The sequence below is a fragment of the Rhinolophus hipposideros genome (assembly GCF_964194185.1).
Source record: "Rhinolophus hipposideros genome assembly, chromosome: 16".
In the NCBI taxonomy this organism is placed as follows: Eukaryota; Metazoa; Chordata; class Mammalia; order Chiroptera; family Rhinolophidae; genus Rhinolophus; species Rhinolophus hipposideros.
The window spans coordinates 22,739,117-22,758,732 of record NC_138062.1 but is presented as its reverse complement, the minus strand read 5'-3'; the positions used below and the strand labels follow the sequence as shown (position 1 = coordinate 22,758,732).

At 33.3% G+C, this 19,616-nt stretch overlaps 1 protein-coding gene across 3 annotated transcripts in view; it reads left to right on the top strand.

Moving 5' to 3' along the window:
* The window catches only part of LRBA (LPS responsive beige-like anchor protein), a 570,825-nt gene that overhangs the window by 76,281 nt on the left and 474,928 nt on the right, over nucleotides 1–19,616 (top strand). For all 3 annotated transcript variants that reach the window (XM_081075612.1, XM_081075611.1, XM_081075613.1), the window contains exons 12-17: nucleotides 896–1,004; nucleotides 1,307–1,459; nucleotides 5,794–5,962; nucleotides 8,193–8,272; nucleotides 9,634–9,696; nucleotides 11,686–11,783. In XM_081075612.1, the coding sequence (XP_080931738.1) occupies nucleotides 896–1,004; nucleotides 1,307–1,459; nucleotides 5,794–5,962; nucleotides 8,193–8,272; nucleotides 9,634–9,696; nucleotides 11,686–11,783 (672 nt within the window). The remainder of the gene's footprint in view (nucleotides 1–895; nucleotides 1,005–1,306; nucleotides 1,460–5,793; nucleotides 5,963–8,192; nucleotides 8,273–9,633; nucleotides 9,697–11,685; nucleotides 11,784–19,616) is intronic.

The window sequence follows — 19,616 nt, the reverse complement described above, 5'->3', positions numbered from 1 at the left end:
AATTAAAATTATCCTTGGCATATTACATTTTATTTTTTGTTCCACATCCTGGTCTAAAATCTTTGTTATGGGGCATAGTTAGTTTTTACTTGGTTATTTATTTATTTATTTTTAACTTTTACACATCTATTGGAATTGCTGACAGTTAAAAGCAATTTTGTGGAGGATGCTGACGTAGTCATGTTTCTCTTTTTTTGTGGGAATCTTTGAGAGTCTTTGAGGAGATAACAGTTGACCTTATTTCATATCATTTCGGGTCCCTCTAAAAGTTATGAGGATGGGAGGAGCATGGCTCTTTAATTTTAAAAGTCTTCTTGACTGACTATTGAATTGTGATTTTTCTATTGGAGTAATGAACAGAATTCATAACTTAGTGTTTGAGGACTAAGTTTGTCTTCAACTGTACTTTCTTGTCTTCCCCTTTGTGAACGCTCTTCTCCATTCAAAGCTGGCCAGTCTGGAATCCTAACGTTGAGGATTTCTACCTTAGTCTGTTCGCTCCAAATATCTTTCCCCTCTAACCCTCCAAAATTGAATATACTTACTTATTTAAGTTAGATCCATTCTTTAAGGGCTTTATATACTTATGTTAGCTATCTTATTACTTGTTTTTAGACATTGCTAATTTTTCTCTATTTTGTGCATGTTTGTCATATTGTTTCTAAGTAATTCACTTATCAATGGTTTTGATAAAGTATATGGCCAATTTTGAGTAAATCCTAATCTTACATTAAAATTCTAGTCCTGAAATTAACGTTGGAGGTAATTTTAGTGGAACTTCAATTTCCTTGAAATAGAGAACTTTTTTATTAAGATAAATGGTAGATGACATCTATCTCACTTATTTTTTAATAAAATATGTTTTTTCAAACCATAGCCTTTTTTCTTATTGCAGTTCAACTCTGCTGGCTTTTATCATGGAGCTGTTGCGGAACTCAATTGCTATGCAGGAGCAGATGCTTGCCTGCAAAGGCTTTTTGGTAATAGGATATAGTCTTGAGAAGGTAAAGTATGCAGTACTTTCCACATTTTTGATTCTTTATCTGCAGTACATGGACTTGGTCTCCTAAGTGGTCGAGATTGTCTGCAAGTGTCACATGATCATGTAAAATTCGCTAAATTAAAATAATCTTTTGTTGTTTTACCTTGCCCCCATTGCTGTATTAGAGAACTATGGTACTCAGCCTCCTGGCGTATTTAACTTTGAGTATAGTTTGTGGGCCAACTATTTTCTGACATTGCCCGTCTTTACTTTACTTACCTGGCCTTGTGTTGTATGTGACCTTTGAAATACCTTGCTTCACAGTCTTCCAAATCCCATGTCAGCAGAGGAGTGCTTGAACTTTGCCTTGCATTTGCAAAATATCTGAGTAATCTGCAGAATGGGATGCCTCTACTCAAGCAGTTGTGTGATCACATTCTTCTTAACCCGGCTATATGGATTCATACCCCAGCCAAGGTACAAATACATTTATTTCGTTTTACTATCTTTACCAAGGTTGTGTATTTCAGTGATAATAGGAGGATTTTCTTTTATCCTTAGACATGCTTTTATGTAAGATTTCAGTGGATTGCATTTTTTGACTAGGCATATTTCTTTTGTTAGGTAAATTTGCAAGTCAGTATATCTTTTTTTGTAAAGCAATACCAGTATTTTTAAAAAACAGCTATAGTCTTTATTTTCTGTTATGTCAAATAAAATTTTGTTTCAGAGAGACTGATTCACTAAATATAAATCTAAGTTGGACAATTCCAATGTAAATATAATGTTTTCTATAACTGTAGTTCTGTTCTATTGCAAATATATGTACGTATATATGTGTATATATTTTTATTCCTTAAGTCACTGTGCTCTCTCCCTCTCTTTGCACACATATCCCTACTAACATGATGAATTTCTGAGTTTAATTCTTATAGAACACGCTGGAATGTTACCCTTTCTTAAAGATTTCCATGATATACTGGCCTCATTTAATCATTTAAATTTCACATTAATTCACATTATTAAGTGCAATTATATTTGCACACCATTTATTACTATAACAACAAAACCAATTAATTCTAAGTGAACATAGGTGAGTTTGTGACAAAGTATATAAATAAAACCTTTGATAAATCCTAATGTATTTATTTGTCAAAAAATGTTAATAGTGGTAGTGTTAAGCAGAACTTGAAGCAGTAATTTTTATAAAATTGCATAATTGCATCTTTCTTATCTGCAATTTTTGTTAGAAGATGTGTTATTTCAAACCCATTCATTTCCTCTCCCATTCCTCTGTCCCTTTTGGTCCCCTTGCAATGTCTATCATTGTTTAGCTTAGAATAGCACATACTTATTTTAGTTGTCAGAAAAAAATGTCTGCAGACTTTTTTGCTTTTCTAGAGTCATAGTATCTTATTTTCAGCTGGAGTTTTCAAATGTTAAAGAGAAAAACAGCTGCTGACTCTGATTGCCATTTGGAAATAATCAAAGGAGGCAGCTGGAAGTTGCAGCTTTTATCTCCGGGTTAAAATTTGACCTCTTTTTCCTCTATGACCCTCAGTCTTATATCTTTTCAATGATTGTTTCAAGTTACTTTTTAAACCTTTTAGTAGACACTTCTTTGTCTTACTAAACAGCATATTTGTAAGGCTTTGCGTCTCTTTTGATGTGGTCAAAAAGCCTCTTATTAATACTTGGTTGTAGGGAAATGTTTTTATAATTTTATTATATCATTTCCTTAAGTTCCTAGTATTATTACCCTTTATTTCTTACCTTTTCCTTGTTAATAATTTTCTTTAATTTCCTGTTTAGAATTTGCAATTGATTTGGTAATGTTAAACTTTCCGTCTGTTTTAGCCATCTGCTTTGTGTATCCATGAGAAGTTAGAACTACTTCTATTTTATTATAAAGGTAGTTATAACAAAGGCAGATCCAAAGTTTGTTAGACTTGAAGGTCATACAATTTGGGAGAGGGAGGAGCTTTTCAAGAAAAAGAATATGACATAATGTATACCAAGTTAGGTTTAGGGTCTTGGAAGGAACCCTTATAGAAGAGTGGGCATAAAATATAAGCTTTATTATCTTCCTGGTAAACTAACTTCTAGTTACAGACCTTGGGAGTATGGAGGTATGAATCACCCTTTGCTTTGGAAAAGGGTGCTCACAGTGATTTACAATATCCATTTATGTTTGATCTGCTCAGAGACAGTCATATGAACTCACAAGAGAGAAGAATTTCCTTGTGTACAAGTAGTCTTTTATTCGTTGAGTGGCTACTTTATGTTGGATGTATGGATAGTGTTGAACAAGACAGATCTAATTCCTGCCCTCATAGAATTTAGGCTTAAGGCCTCTGTTCTCCTGTTAGTATGTTGCTATTAAATCTTATCCAGTTTTCCATATTTTTATTTATCAACTTTTGGCCAGAATTACTGTATGTTTTTAACATAGCACTCTCAGGAAGTCATTCCTTAGCCCCCAAACTTGTCATGGTTTCCCATTGTTTTCAGTATAAAGTAGTCCGTTTTCTAGCATTAAGTTTTCATGCCAATTCTCATTTCTAGGCTTTCTATCTTAAAAGCTCGGTTATCCTCAATGGTTAGAATGGTACCCAAATGTTAACCTAGAGCAGTGTTTTCAATCTTGGCTGTCAATAGAATTAGGAGAATTATTTTTTTTTTTTAAAGTAAAACAGAATCCCATCCCCTTTACACTAGATTCTGATTTAATTGTTGTGGAATAAGTACCAGTGCTTTAAAAAAAAATGTTTTTCAGGTATTTTAATGCACAGTCAAGACTGAGAACCATTTTTCTAGATCTAGGGAAACCTTTTGTATCATTTACCATTATTTTCTGTTAGAAATTTCCTATTTGTACCTATTTTACTACTCATCTTCAAAGCCTACCTTGATACCTACTTTATTACTGAAGATTTTCTTGACTACTTTAGTTTATCTTATAATAATTTCTCTTGCTTCTGAGTTCATAGTACTTAATATCTTTGTGACTGATAATTAATAACATATTGCCACCTGACCTTTCTTTGTTTCTGTACATGCCTTTATTACCTTTGGCTTTTCATTTAAATTTGTGTGTATTTTTTTATCTTAATGGATTCAGCTACTGAGGTTCAGTATGTATGCCATCGTATTTCCGTTATACAGTGCTATGCATATAGATGGATATAAATATTTTCTGGTTGACTGAAATAGTATAGTTAAGAATTTGAACCATGTCATAGACAGTGTCATATAGCCTTAAGGACAAGTAAACTTGGCCTAACCATTTGAACAGCAGTAGCTGTTATCTTTAGCAAGTCAGTGGATTATAGTGTATATATAATTTTCTAAATACCATATTTCCCTGAAAATAAACCTAGCCGGACAATCAGCTGTAATGCGCCTTTTGAAGCAAAAATTAATATAAGACCCAGTATTATGTTATATCTGGTATTACATTATATTATATTGTATTATATTATATTATATTATATTACATTATACCCCGTCTTATAGTAAATTAAGACCGGGTTGTATATTAATTTTTGCTCCAAAAGATGCATTAGAGCTGATTGTCTGGCTAGGTCTTATTTTTGGGGAAACACGGTAATCATCTTCTAAGCCTCAATTTTAAGTGGTTCAGAATCTGCCACTCTTTACATTATGGTTACTGATTGACTCTCTAGTTCATTTAGCCTTAATTGTGTATTTATTGGACTTCTGGATGATAGGTATCTGATCTTCGCTTTCTAAAGAAATCACTGGGTATCTTGAAAGGATGAAAATTAAAATGCCCTCAAAGTGCAGGGAAGGTAATTCAAATTCCCTCAAAATACAGGGAAGAAGTAGTTTGGACTTTGGCTACATGGAGAGTATACATGCCCTACTTAAAGTTATTCAGTTTATGAAATGTATCCGCCAGCAGTGAAATGAAAAATTCTTGATTTCGACATGAGAGTAGGGGAAAGCAGTCCTGACGTTAGGCTGTATAAGTACTAGAGTATATAGTTGATGATGAGCTTTAGAGCCAAAATTTCACTGACATTTTGTGTTAAAATGAAATGTGCAGCGGCACCATTTACATCTTTCTTTTTCTTACATATTAAGGGATTATGTTTTGAAGTTAATATGTTCTCATGTGTTTTTTTAGACTATGTATTTAGAAATAAGACTCGTAGAATCCTTCCGTAACTGGGGCACAGAGATGATAGACATGTTCAGAAACTGCAGTGTCACGATTACATTCTTTGTAGTAATGAGCAATTATAACAGAATTCTAGTTTTCTAATAAGTATTTCTTAAGATGGGCTTTACATGTTTTTCTATGGTTTTGTTTCTTTTAACTTATTTCTACTTCTTTCCTTTGAGCTATTCCTACTTCTTTTTTGTTTCAGGTTATTCTAGCTTCTAATTTCTCCAAGACAAAGAAAATCTGTAGATTATTAAAACAACTATGTATAGTATAAGTACCATAGTAAGTTTATTATAAGAAAGTTACACATGCTCATAAGTAATTGCTGATTGCAAAATCAGAATCAGTTTTTTTCATAGAATAGTGCTGCAAAAATTGGATATATTTGGGGGTGTTTATAACAGTACTGTAAAAGAAGAATTTATCTGGTTTAGTTTTATAGGGAGTGTGTGTGTTTGTGTGATACATGTTATCTGTTATCATGGATGCTATTATCAAGCTTAGCATCTTAATTTTGGGAACAACTATGGTTTAAGTAAGTCGGCCTGGAGTTATTACTGCAAATGGGTAAAATGCTGGTCTATTTCTTTGATTTAACCTCTTCATTTTGATTCTTTAGGTCCAGTTGACACTCTATACTTACCTGTCCACTGAGTTCATTGGTACTGTCAACATATATAATGCCATTCGGAGAGTTGGCACCGTGCTTCTCATCATGCATACGCTGAAATTCTACTACTGGGCAGTGAACCCTCAGGATCGAAGTGGCATCACCCCCAAGGGATTGGGTATGTCATCTCTTTTCATATATCACGTTATACGTTGGCGAATCAGGATTTCTTATTGTTTGTTTGTTTTAACCAGTCCTGTTAGAGTATTCTGGAAATTTTTCTAAATCTCCTCATGGCAAAATTTTATTTTAATCGTGCTGATAATTTTTATAGTTTGTCCTAAATCGTGGTTGCCAGAAGTTAATAACTTGGTATTTTCATTAAAGAAGGCTGACTTTGCTGGTATGAGTTGTTTGGGAAGCAAATATTACTAGAATGTTTGTTTTAAGACACTGAAAATGAGAAGAAATTCTGTATTAGTGACTAGAATTGATGCTGAGGCCATTGTCACCATGAGATCATTGAAAACAGTGTTTTTGGGGAGACAGGTTTCTTGCAGAGTAGGAAGTATCTGCTTCTAAAAAATAGTAATAATGAATTTACAAAATCTCAGTAATTATTTTCCTGTATAATCTGGACTAAATTACTAGAGGGATCGTGTTCATCTTGTCAACAGTTTATAAAAGGGATCAATGTAAAAATTTTGACAAATTGTGGCTCTTTTGGTTGCAAGTACTGTAAAACCTGCTTCAAGCTGGCTTACATCGTAAAAGGGAGTTAATCAGCTCATATAAACTGCCAGTTTCAGTAACACTTGGTGCAAGGATTCAGAATGTGGCCCTTGGACCCAGTTTGTCTCTATTCGTTTCCCAGTTCTTCTCTGTGGGCTCTTTTCATGTATTTTTCTAGTTCCAAGCAGTCACTCTACCTTCACATGCTCACAACTTTAAATCCAGCAAAAGCGCATCTGTCTGCATCAGGCATTTCCAGCAGTAGTCTCTTTTAGGGTCTTTGTTGCTTATTGGCTCTGATTGCATCATGTGTGGCACGTATTCATCAGATTGCCCAGACATGGAGGCCCCTCTCACCTCTGAAACACATGATCTGAGAGTGAGGATGGGTGTTCCGTCTCTTGACAAAAATTGAGGGCTGTTGCTTGAAATCAGGAAATAGATGGTGGAGAGTTAGTTAAACAACACATGTTCTGAGTCTACAGAAAAGCTTTGGGCTGTTCAGTGACTTACAAAGATAAGGTTTCCTATATCTACAATAGTTTTTTAATCCTTTTCCAAATGCACTCGATTTACTCTCAGACAATATTCTGTCTATAATGTAGAAGCTGTGAGGACATGCAGAAGTCACATGACCTGTTGGGGCTGGCGAGGTCATGGCAGATCTGGAACCGGGTCACGCTTTCCTGATGATTGTTTCATGCTGCTGCAGATGCATTGTGCACTGTTCTGGGTGTTAGTGTTAATTCTGATCTTGATTGTATAACTGATTAGTGACCTTGGGAAAGTCTCATACATCAAGTGAGAGAGCTGGACAAACTTTGTGATTCTATTTATCTCTGTAACCTATTCTTTGTCTAGGAGTTGTCATGTGGAACAAATTTTAAACAATTTTCTTCCTACTTTCATTGATGTGTTCAAGGTCATGGTGGTCCTATGCTTTGGTGGTCTAGGAACTAGCTGTACATAGTGATTAGTTGGGGAAAAATTGCAGAAAACAGGTACTAACTTAGGATCTTGGAACAATGGGTGTTTGGTTTCAAAAGCTTTCTACTTTGGAATTACATGTTTGAGACACGAAAATTGACTTTAATGTGAGCCATGTGTGACCAAGGACTTGTTCAAGAAGAGATCGAGATGCCAGAGGTAGTCAACATACTGTTTCACTTCTTCATGAATGATACTGTTGAGTTGTACTTTTTGAGATTTTTGTGTTAGCTTACAAAATGATAGGAGTTAAGTTTTTTCATGCTATTAATAAATTCACATATAAAGTTTAGATTTTTCTTTGCATTTTTCTTTGTAAACTTGTTACTATGTTACCATAGTAACATTCTCAGAGTCTTTTAAAACAAAATATAACTGCATTTTATTAATGAATACAAATTTTATTATCTCATTTTTATGTGTTGGAACTCCTTTGACATTATTATTCAGAAACAAACTTCTTCATGGTAGATTAAGCATAACTCGTTTTTTACATTTAGAGCATTACATATACAATTGCACATGAGATTGAATGCTTGTCTTTCTAGAGGCATAAAACTCTTTAAGAGACTGACCTTTATGTTTCTTATAAATAAGTGGAAAAACTTTTGGGAATGAAAATTTTATACTTAGCTTTGAGGTCTTTGAAATACTAACTGTGTGTGTATATGTTTTGTTTCTTTTTAAAGATGGACCACGACCTAATCAGAAAGAAATACATTCTTTAAGAGCTTTCTTATTGATGTTCATTAAACAATTAGTGATGAGGGTGAGTTCATATTTCTTATCCTATCGCATGTGTGTATTGTACCTTGTAATTTCAGATAAAGTACAATCTTGGTTTATTTACTATTTGCTCTGTTACTAGGGTTACGCATTGGAAAATATAATACTTTGAAAGAACTTGTTGAACATAGTTCTTAAAGAAACGCATGTTTTTGAGTGTTTTTTTCATCTTTCTTGAGCATGTAGGGGGATATACATTATTGCAGAATTGGAGATTGATAGTTGTAATATAAATTACATGAATTTCTGTAGGAGCTCAAGTGTATTTATTCTTTCATGCAGTAAATATTGACTGAGTTTCTATTACTTCCACTATTCGTGGCACTGCTTGATGCCGTAGTCAACAAAGCTGCTCATGGAGGTTTTACTTTTAGGGGACTCCTTGTACATGACTTCAGATTTTGAGAAATAATTTTCCTGTGTAAATGTACCAGATAGGTGTGTCAGCCTTTACAAGTGATTGTATTTTGTCCTATTTCATTCTACTATAGGTTGAGTATTATGAAGTTTAATGTTATTTTTTAAGGAAGATGTTTTGGTTTTATAAGTTGGCAATATAAAAATGTATTTGTTGCCAATACTTTATTCAATATTTTCCTATATTATTTTATTTTTTATTCTTTACTTTATTATTTTGCAAATGCTTTATTACTAGCTGTCACATACTATTATGGTAAGTGGACCTAACTTTTAGTATCTTTCAGACTCAGATACATTATTTCCATTTATTAAAAAGTTTATCCCTTGAATTGTCTGTTTTTCTATTCTTTCCTGCTGTTTTTGTTTCTCAATTCTCTATTGTTCCTTTTTGAGATTGCATCTTTGTTTTATGATTAATAAGTTGATACAGTATATTGAACATTTTCATACTTAGTTCACATTTAAAAGTTCGGTGTTTTTCCCAGTGAAATTACTATTTGATATTTAGCATCTGACATTTTAACTTGGTAATTTTAGAAACTGTTGATTTTATTTTCCAAATATAATAGACAAATTAAGTAGAAAAGTTGTTTTTTGTATTTAGAGAAGTGATGAATGTGGATAATACTCTTTTATTTCTCATTAATTATTTTTGCTTACTTCAGGATTCTGTAGCTTTAAAAGATAGGTTATCATATTATATAAGGGGCCGAAAACAGGATATTGATGTCAGACCTCTTTTGACTTCTATACAGTCTTGAATACTGCATGTCTTTAGTGCTTCCCCAATTTTTGTTTTAAAGTTAGATTCTGTTACATTATCTATTTATAGCAACTGACCAAGTTTATAAATCTATGTGCATAGTTTCCCTTTAAAATTTCTTTATATGTAAGTTTAAGATACTTGTGTTATGTTTTTTAAAGGATTCTGGAGTAAAGGAAGATGAACTACAGTCCATTCTTAATTACCTGCTCACTATGCATGAGGTAACATTTGAAAGTTATATTTTTGGGTTTTACTTCTTGAAGCTGTATTATGGGCTCTTTTTTTTAAAAAAAAGTTAAATCTTTCATTAATGATATAACTATAATGCAGAGTAAATGTATCTAGAATTAAATCTTAGCAACCCTCATATAAATATCCTTTATTGCCACAAGAGGGCTCTGAGAAATATCATGAAAGGCTTTAAAAAGTGTTAAAAATTATATCTCATTGAATTAATTATAAAGTATACCAAAGAATACTTTCAGTGTATTTCTAGGAAACAGTGTAACAAATGGAAAAACATTTAAAAATGTATGACTAAGAGTGATTAGAATTTTCAATGCATAACACAGTTTTCCTGTTGATTTTGCATGTTCAAATACTGTTAAGGTAAACAACTCATTTGTAATGGGATTTAAAATTACGTTGAAAGGAGGTTGAAATGTCTGCATTTTTTCTCTTTATTTTTCAGCACTGGGAAAATGTAACATATGCCAGATGTAGTCTAACCAAATAATCTGATTAAATGTGTTTTAAATAGTTAAACTTTGGAAATTGGAATTTCATATAAAGCACAACATTTTAAATGATAATTTACATTCCTGTGTTATAGTTCATGTCTTGTGAGTTAATAAATATCTGTTACAATATGAAATAGTGCCTTCATTAATCATTAATATATGAGAGATATTTGGACCTATCTTTGTTAATTGGGGCAGAAAAGAATGGATTACATTTTTGATTGGATCATATTTGATTCAAACATTGATGATTGTAAATTCTTTTTCCTGTTGAATAGGGTATTCTATTATATTTTTAGATTTCCCTGAAATCTAAATGTAATAGATGAAGATTTTCAGTTGGATTTCCTAGTAACCTGCTGTTAATACGTGATTTTTTTTTTTTTTTATCAACCCTACGGAACTGACGTATAAAAGAGAAATTGGAAGTCATAGGAATCTTCTGTGTTCCCTGAATCTGTTAAATTCAGGGATCTTTCTGGTCCTTCAAATGACACTTTTCCAAAGCATACGTGTCCCAGCTTAGATCATTTACTTAGCATAGTGAGAATTAGGTACTTAAGTACCCACCATAGCAAAAGATCAAAAGCCGTGAACGAAAACCTAGAGGCAGCGCAACAGAAAAAGCTAACTGCTGCTTCCCTTTCCCTCTTTGGGGTACAAGTTTTGGGGTTAAAAGTTTTTGCACAAGTTTTCCCTAATGACATGCATACATACTGAAATATTCAACAAAGGTTGTGAATAATTTTCCTGAAATTTTATTTTAGAGCTCATAAATGCTCCTGCGCTATTCTGTAAATGTAATCAAGTTACATGACATACAGTAGTATGTTGACTCAATAAGCATTTCTTGATAATCTATATAATTAATACTGAAAATTTCTATATCATTACTTGATATCTCTATCATTAATACTGAAAGATAACATATGAGAACTATCCAGTCATCATCTCCCCGAAAGTCATTTTTTTGGAACTAGTTTCTTGAGAGACTCAGTGAACAAAGTGGTTCAGATTAAGTTTAAGAAATGATACATGATAGGTCGCCCCCAATCCTACCACCGGATTCACGACCTCTGTTAGCTCAGGCTCTATTATGTCATGCTGTAATAAAAAAGAACAACGTAGTTTCCGCTTCCTGGAATTTCTTGATGTATAAATCTTCCTTCAAAAAAAATCCTGTTAAGTCATATCTACTATAGCTATAGAATATGTTTTAGAAAATCTTGATGTAGTATAATAGGAGGCATTTTATTTCTTTGATTAAGAAGTTATTTGACTGGTGATGTATATTTTTAGTTATACTAACAAATATGTATATGTAAGAAACCAATTTGTTAAAAACAAGTATAATTGTATACATGTCTACTTATTTTTTTAAAGTTGAAATTTCTATTGTTTCAGAAGTATTCAGTATTCAAATAAGTTGTTTTTACCTTACTTAAAATTTTTTTTCTAAAATGATTTTAGGATGACAATCTAATGGATGTCTTACAATTGCTTGTTGCATTAATGTCAGAACATCCAAGCTCTATGATACCTGCTTTTGACCAAAGAAATGGGTTACGGTAAGAGTTTTAACATACCAAAGTTTTTAGTATGTTTAATTGTGGAGATTAGTTGGGAAATGATAGTCTTAGATATGAAAAGTGTTTATGAATTAATATGATAAAATGAGTTAAAATATAAGATCCCTTTTTGTCATATGTTTTTTGAAGAAATCTTTAATTGTGGAGGCTCTTACTATTCTTGAGGAGAGATTAGGTAAATCATTCCACTGTTTTGTGTAGTTAGGGCTAGTATACAGATAACGTAAGGTTGAATTGTTGAACAGCGTTATCTTTAGGTCCCACAATAGTAGTATTCAATTGTGATCCAAGAGATCTCTGTCCTCTTTATAATATCACTTTCTCCACCCACAAGTCCAAATCACCATTTTATTAGTGTACTCAGGCTGCTATAACAAAATGTCATAGACCAGGTGGATTAAACAACAGAAATTTATTTTCTCATGTTACTAGAAATCCAAGATGAAGGTGACAGCAGGGTTGGTATCTTGTGAAGGCTGTCCCTCTGGGTGCAAGTAGCCACCTTCTCACTTGATCTCTTCTTGATGTATGCACAGACTGAAGGGGAGGGAGAGAGAGAGAGACCAAACCCCTTGTCTCTTCTTTACAAGGACTCTAATCCTATTGAATTAGGGACCCACTTTCTGGCCTCATTTAATATTAATCACTTTCTTATAGGCCCCACCTCCAAATGCAGCCACACTGGGGGTTAGGGCTTTAACATATGAATGGGTGGCACAGTTCGGTGCTTAACAGTCATCAACAACAAAACAATACTTTTGTTTGAATGAGTAGGTTTTTGGGCTACAAAAGTTTAATAACTACTTTGCTGCATGATCAGCTGCAGTAACTAATTTAATGATCTAGTTATAATAAATTTCCCACATCAATCCTCTATTACAAATCCTTTATTTGGTATTCTCGAACACTTTGTAAGACAGAAGATGACTTTATACATTATACTTAAGGAGTGTAGTTTCAAAGTTCTCCAGAGAAACCAGAACTAAAAGGACGTGTGTGTGTGTGTGTGTGTGTGTGTGTGTGTGTGTGTGTGTGAGTGTGTGAGTGTGTGGCAGATACTGAAATTTATTTTAAGGAATTGGTTCATGCAATGTGGAGGCTGACAAGTGCAAAATTTGCAGGGTAGGCTGGCAGGCTGGAGACTCAGGTAAGAGCTGATGTTACAATTCAAGTTCAAAGGCAGTCTGCTGACAGTAGTCCCTCTTCCTCTAGGGAGGTCAGCTTTTTTTTGTTTTGTTTTGTTTTTTTTAAATATTAAGGCATTCAATTGATTACGACATTATGGAGGGTAATCTGCTTTACTCAAAATCTACTGACTTAAATGTTAGAGTAAATGCTTCCCTCATAGAATGATTTAGGAGTATTCCTTGCTCTTCAATTTTCTTGAAGAGATTGTATAGAGTTACTATTTTCATTCTTTAAATCCTTGTTAAAATTTACCAATGAAGTTCTGTAGGTGTGGAATTTTCTTCATAGGGATGTTTTTAGCTACAAATTCAATTTCCTTAACATATATAGGGCTATTTTGGTTACCTGTTGCTTCTTCAATGAGCTTTGGCAAGTTTGTATCTATAAAGGAATCTTCTGTTTCATCTAAATTGTCAAATTTATTGGTCTAATGTTGTTTTTATTTCCATTTAAATATCTGAACAGCCTGTTGATGTCATCTCTCTCATTTCTGATGCTAATAATCTTCTTTTTTTTTTTTGCCAGATCAATTTGGTTAGAGGTTGAACAAATCTATTGTTTGTCACTGTTTTTGGGACCTTTCTTTTTGTTGAATATAGGCATTTAGTGCTATAGATTTCTTCCGAAATACTTTTAGTTTAATCTCACTTTTATTCAGTTAAAAATACTTTCAGTTTTTTGTTTTTATTTCTTATTTTAGCCATGTGTTATTTAGCGATGTGTTCCAGAGATATTTTTATGTTTGAGTTTTAATTTAATTCCATTGTGGTTTATGAGCATCTTTGTATGTCTTGAATCCTTTTAAATTTATTGACACTAGCTTTACGAATATGGTATATCTGAGTAAAACTTCCATGTACACTGGAAAAGTACATGTCTTCTGATGTTGTTGGATGTAGTGTTCTATAAGGCTCAGTTAGGCTAACTTAATAGGGTTCTTTAAATCTTTGCCATTACCGACGCCTGATCTACTTGTTCTGTCATTTATTGAGATATGATTATCGTAATCTCTGACTATAATTATATATTTTAAATTTTTTCTTTTTTTATAGTTTTTTTCTTTCTTTCATTTTTTGCTTCCCTGTGTTTTAACTGATATTAAGTCCATCTGTATTTAGGACTGTTATGTTGTTTTGGGAAATTGATGCTTTTATAACTGTGTTACTTCCTTTTTTATCCCTGGAAAAGTTTCTTGATGTGAAATCTGTTGTGACTTTATATAGCGAATCCAGCTTTCTTTTGCTGTGGATTTGCATTGTTTATCTTTTTTTCCATCTTTTTAATTTAGCTATGTCTTTATATTTAATTGAATTTCTTGTTGACAGAGTCTAATGGCTAATTTTATGTACACTTGGCTGGGTCACAGTTCCTTGATATTTGGTCAAACATTATTCTGGATAATTATGTGAAAGTGGTTTTTGGATGTGTTCAGTATTCAAGCTGGTGGACTTTGAAGAAAACTGGTTTCTGTCCATAATGTGGGTTGGCTTCATCAAATTAGTTAAAGGCTTTAGTAGAATCAACACTTGCTTTCTGAGCAAAAAGGAATTCTGACAGAATGCCCTTGGACTTGAACTACAACTTTTTTCTCACTCTCTAGAGTACTGATCTACTCTGCAGATTCTGGATTTAGTAAGCCTCTGCGATGCGTGAGCCCATTCCTTAAAATAAATTAATCTCTCTGTCTCCCTTTCTCTCCCTTTGTCTCTGTCATTCTCTGCACATTGTGTCATTCTCTGCCCATTCCTGTGGAAAACAATGAATAGTACATTCAGTGTAGACGGAAGTTTTATGTTTTTAAAATGTACTCTGAGAAACTCAGTCTTTTTATTGATTTTAGACTATTTACTTTCAATGTAATTATTGATACTGGTTTTATTTTCATCTAGCATTTTATTACTTATTTGCCCCAGTATAATTTTTTCCTGTGTTTTTCCTTTCCTCTGTTCTTTGTATTTAAATTCTTTTAGGATTCTTTTAAAATTAATCTATTTATTTGGTTTTTGGTCAGTTTCTAATTTTTTTTAATGGTTGTTCTAGAGATTGCACAGTCTACTTAGAGTTAATATTTTATCTCTTGAAATAAAATATAGAACCATTGCAAATGTACTGATTTTTGTTAACCTCCACCATTTTTCCTTTTAACATCTAATGCATTATAAGCTTCTCTAGACAATGTTACGTAGTTTCACTTGTTATATGTAAAGACTTAAAGGGAAAAAAAAATTTTCTCTCCGATGTTTACAATTTCTTTTGCTCCTCCTTCATTCCTGAAGAACTTTATAGCATTTCTTGTTGAGCGCTTTTCCTGCAAACATAATTTCTTTGTTTTGTTTCCCAAAATATTTTTATTTGGCCTTCATCACCCAAGGATATTTTTGCTTTATGTAGAATTCTGTATTTCTAGTTTTTTCCTTTAGTACCTTAAAATATTTTCCCACTGTCTGCTGGCCTCTATAGAGAAATTTATGGCAATTCAAGTCTTTCTTTGCTAAATATTACCCAATGTCTATATTTTTGTACTTGCTTTGAAGACATATTGTTTTGCCCTCTACCACCTGCAATTTCATTATAATTTTCTTTATCACAAAATTTGAGATGTTTTAAGCCCTTATTTTCTTTTTCTTTTTTCTTTTTTCTTTTCACTTACTATTTCTCCGTAAATACGTATTTCTCCTGTAAATATGTATAACTTTCCCAGTTAGGTCGTTATGTGAGGAGAAGTTACCTCAGTCCTTCTGTGACTTTTATTTTTACCGTCTCTCTGTTAAATTTCTTTCTGGCCTGCTGCTCATCTTTCATTGTGATTGCAACCTTGTCTAGCAAAGCTGCAGGTTTTCCCCTTTTATTCATAACTCATTCTGCAACTTTTTGCTGAAAAACTGGAGTATTCATTCTTTACTCTGAATGAATCAAGTCTGCCCCTCTGCAAGTAACACTTGCTTTTTGCTGCCAGCCCCAAGCTGGTAAAACTACACTTCTCACTAACTACAACTACACTTCTCACCAACTGAACTGGTTTGGGAGTTAGCTCCACTGAGGAAGGAGAAAGGGAAAGAAAAAGAAAATAAAATGAGCAGAGAAAGAAGAAACTGTATTCATTGAGAAAACAAAGTCTGCAGATTAGACAAGGCAAATAATTAAACAGAGAAAAAGCCAATAATTTATGGAAAACCAGAGTCCAGAGTTGAAATAACATTTATTATTTGAAAGTGATTAGATAGTTGTATCTGGAGTTCTTCTTGATGAAACCATTGTGATTTTAACCAAAGAAATTTTTAATTTAAGCTATAGCAAATGTAGACTTTTGCTCTGTTAAAATATCCTAGAATATGTGGTTTTTAAATCAGTATTAAACTTATGTTAATATTTCTTTTGCAAACAACTTAATTTTTATTTTACTTGATTTAAATCATTGAAGAAAAGAAAGATATAAACATATCAATGTTGCCCTAAGGATTGACTGTTACAGTTTTAGTACGTAGTACCATTTGAATTAAAAGATGACTAGTTTCAGATATTTTATGAGATCATAATGTGTTATAGACCTGCATGTTTTTAATTCATATTTTAAGAGGAATCAAACTTCTTTTTCTATATTTCCTTTTCTGTTGCTCACTAGAAGATCAACATTTTTCTTTTTTGTTCATGTTTTTTTTCAAACTTAGTTACTAAACATTGAAATTTTTATGCAAGGAAGATAGTCGACAATATTTTAAATAATCATAAAAATTTCTGATTTTTTTATAAATTTATGAGAAAGGAAATGCTATACTGAATCAGTTGAACTTTGCTTGTCCTCAAATTTTGTATTGTACTCAAATTTTGTTTTGTACTCCAATTTTGTTGTAATTTGCTTATATTGAAATCTGTGCTCAATGGCCTCAAAGATTTGTTAAAACATTAAATTAGATTACTATGTAATTGAGAATTGAATGTAAAATTTGTTTTCAGGTTTTATTTCTCTTTAATTTTTTTCTTTTGTAATTATTTCTGATTATCATGCATTACCTGTTACTCAGTTTCCTGTTTTCTTGCTTTTCGTGGTGAGAATTATTTACAGATTTAAATATGTTGTACCATCAAACAGTGATTTTGTATTGATGTTAAAAAAAAAAATGTTGGTAGTCTCCAAAGGCCACTGATAAGCTTCTAATAAGTCAAAAAAAGTCTCTCAAAGCCAACTTTATACAAGCTATACAAATAAATTGTACACAGTTATACAATTGCATATGTTTATGCATGGAAAAGTTACTATAGTGTCTAAATATTCCAGTTTGTTCTCATTTCTTAGTCTTCAGTAAAAGAAACAATAACTAGCGTGAGACAAGCAATATTTTTGTAAGACTTCACTTTTTTTAGAGCAGTTTTATGTTTACAATAAAATTGAGAAGGAGGTACAGAGATTTCTCATGTATCCCCTGCCCCCACACAGGTATAGCCTCCCATTGTGAACACCCCCAACCAGAGTGGTAGAGTTAACAACCCTACATTGACACATCATAATCACACAAAGTTTGTAGTTTACATTATGGTTCACTCTTGGTGGTGTGCATTTTGTGGATTTTGACAAATGTATGATGGCATGTATCTGTAATTAGGGTATCATGTAGAGTATTTTCACTGCTCTAAAAATATTTCGTGCTCTGCCTGTTCATCTGTTCCCCACAGCACCCCAAGCCCTGTCTCCATAGTTTTATTGTCTCCATAGTTCTGCCTTTTGCAGAATATCATGTAGTAGTTGGAATCATACGGTAGCATTTTCATAGTGGCTTCTTTTACTTAGTAGTATTCGTTTGAAATTCCTCCATGTCTTTTCATGGCATGATAGCTCATTTCTTTTAGGGTTGAATAATATTATTTGTATGTACACAGTTTATCCATTTTTGTACCGAAGGATATCTTAATTGCTCGCAAGTTTTGGCTGTTATAAACATGCATGTGTAGGTTTCTGTGTGGATGTAAGTTTTCAACTCCTTTGGGTAAATACCAAGGAGTGTGGTTGCTGGCTTATATGATGAGAGTATGTTTAGTTTTGTAAGAAACCACCAAACTGTCTTCCAAAGTGGCTGTACCATTTTGTATTCCCATTTGCAATGAAGGAGAGGTCCTGTTCTCCTCCACATTTTCTCCCGTATTTGGTATTGTCAGTCTTCTAGAGTTTGGCCATTCTTATAGGTGTGTAGTGGTATCTTCTTGTTTTAATTTATCTTTCCCAGGTGATATATGATATGGAGCATTTATTCCTATGCTTATTTGCCAACTGTATATCTTCTTCCATGAGGTGTCTATTAAGGTCTTTGGCTCATTTTTTAATCAGATTGTTCTTATTGTAGAGTTTTAAGAGTTCTTTGGATATTTTGGATAACAGTCCTTTATCAGATGGGTCTTTTGTGAATGTTTTCTCCCAGTCTGTGTCTTCTTTCATTTTCACTTGTATTGCTTTATTTTTTTTTTTTTAAGATTTTATTGGGGAAGGGGAACAGGATTTTATTGGGAACAGTGTGTACTTCCAAGACTTTTTTCCAAGTCAAGTTGTTGTCCTTTCAATCTTAGTTATGGAGGGTGCTGTTCAGCTTCAAGTTGTTGTCCTTTCAGTCTTAGTTGTGGAGGGCGCAGCTCAGCTCCAGGTCCAGTTGCCGTTGCTAGTTGCAGAGGGCACAGCCCACCATCCCTTGCGGGAGTCGAGGAATTGAACTGGCAACCTTGTGGTTGAGAGGATGCGCTCCAACCAACTGACCCATCCAGGAACCCAGCGGCAGCTCAGCTCAAGGTGTTCAATTTTAGTTGCAGGGGGCGGAGCCCACCATCCCTTGTGGGACTCAAGGAGTTGAACGGGCAACCTTGTGGTTGAGAGCCCACTGGCCCGTGTGGGAATCGAACCGGCAGCCTTCGGAGTTAGGAGCATGGAGCTCCAACTGCCTGAGCCACTGGGCCGGCCCCTTGTATTGCTTTTTGCAGAGCAGAAGTTTTAAATTTTAATGAAGTCCAGTTTATCATTTATTTCTTTTGTGGATCGTTATTTGGTATTGTATCTAAAAAGGCATCACAATACCCAAGGTCATGTAAGTTTTCTCCTACATTGTCTTCTAGGAGTTTTATAGTTTTGCATTTTACATTTAGGTCCATTTTGAGTTCATTTTATGAAGGGTATAAGGTCTGTGTTTGAGTTCATTTACTTGCGTGTGGATGTCCAGATATTTCAGCATCATTTGTTGAAAAGAGTATCTTTGGATCATTATATTGCATTTGCTTCTCTCATATAAAAGGTCAGTTGACTGTATTTATATGGGTCTATTTCTAGACTATTCTGTTCCAAAGATCTCTTTGTGTATTCTATGCCAATATCACACTGTCTTGATTACTGTAGCTTGATAGTAAGTCTTGATAAATAAATAGAAGTCAGGTAACATCAGTCTTACAACTATGTTTTTCAATATCGTGTTGGCTTCTCTGGGCTTTTGCTCTCCATGTAAACTTTAGAATGGTTTATATCCATAAGGTAACTTACTGGGATTTTCATTGGAATTTCATTGAATCTACAGATCCATTTGGGAAGGATCTTGAGAATATTGAGTCTTCCTATCCAGGAACATGGATTTTTCTTTTCATTTATTTAGTTCT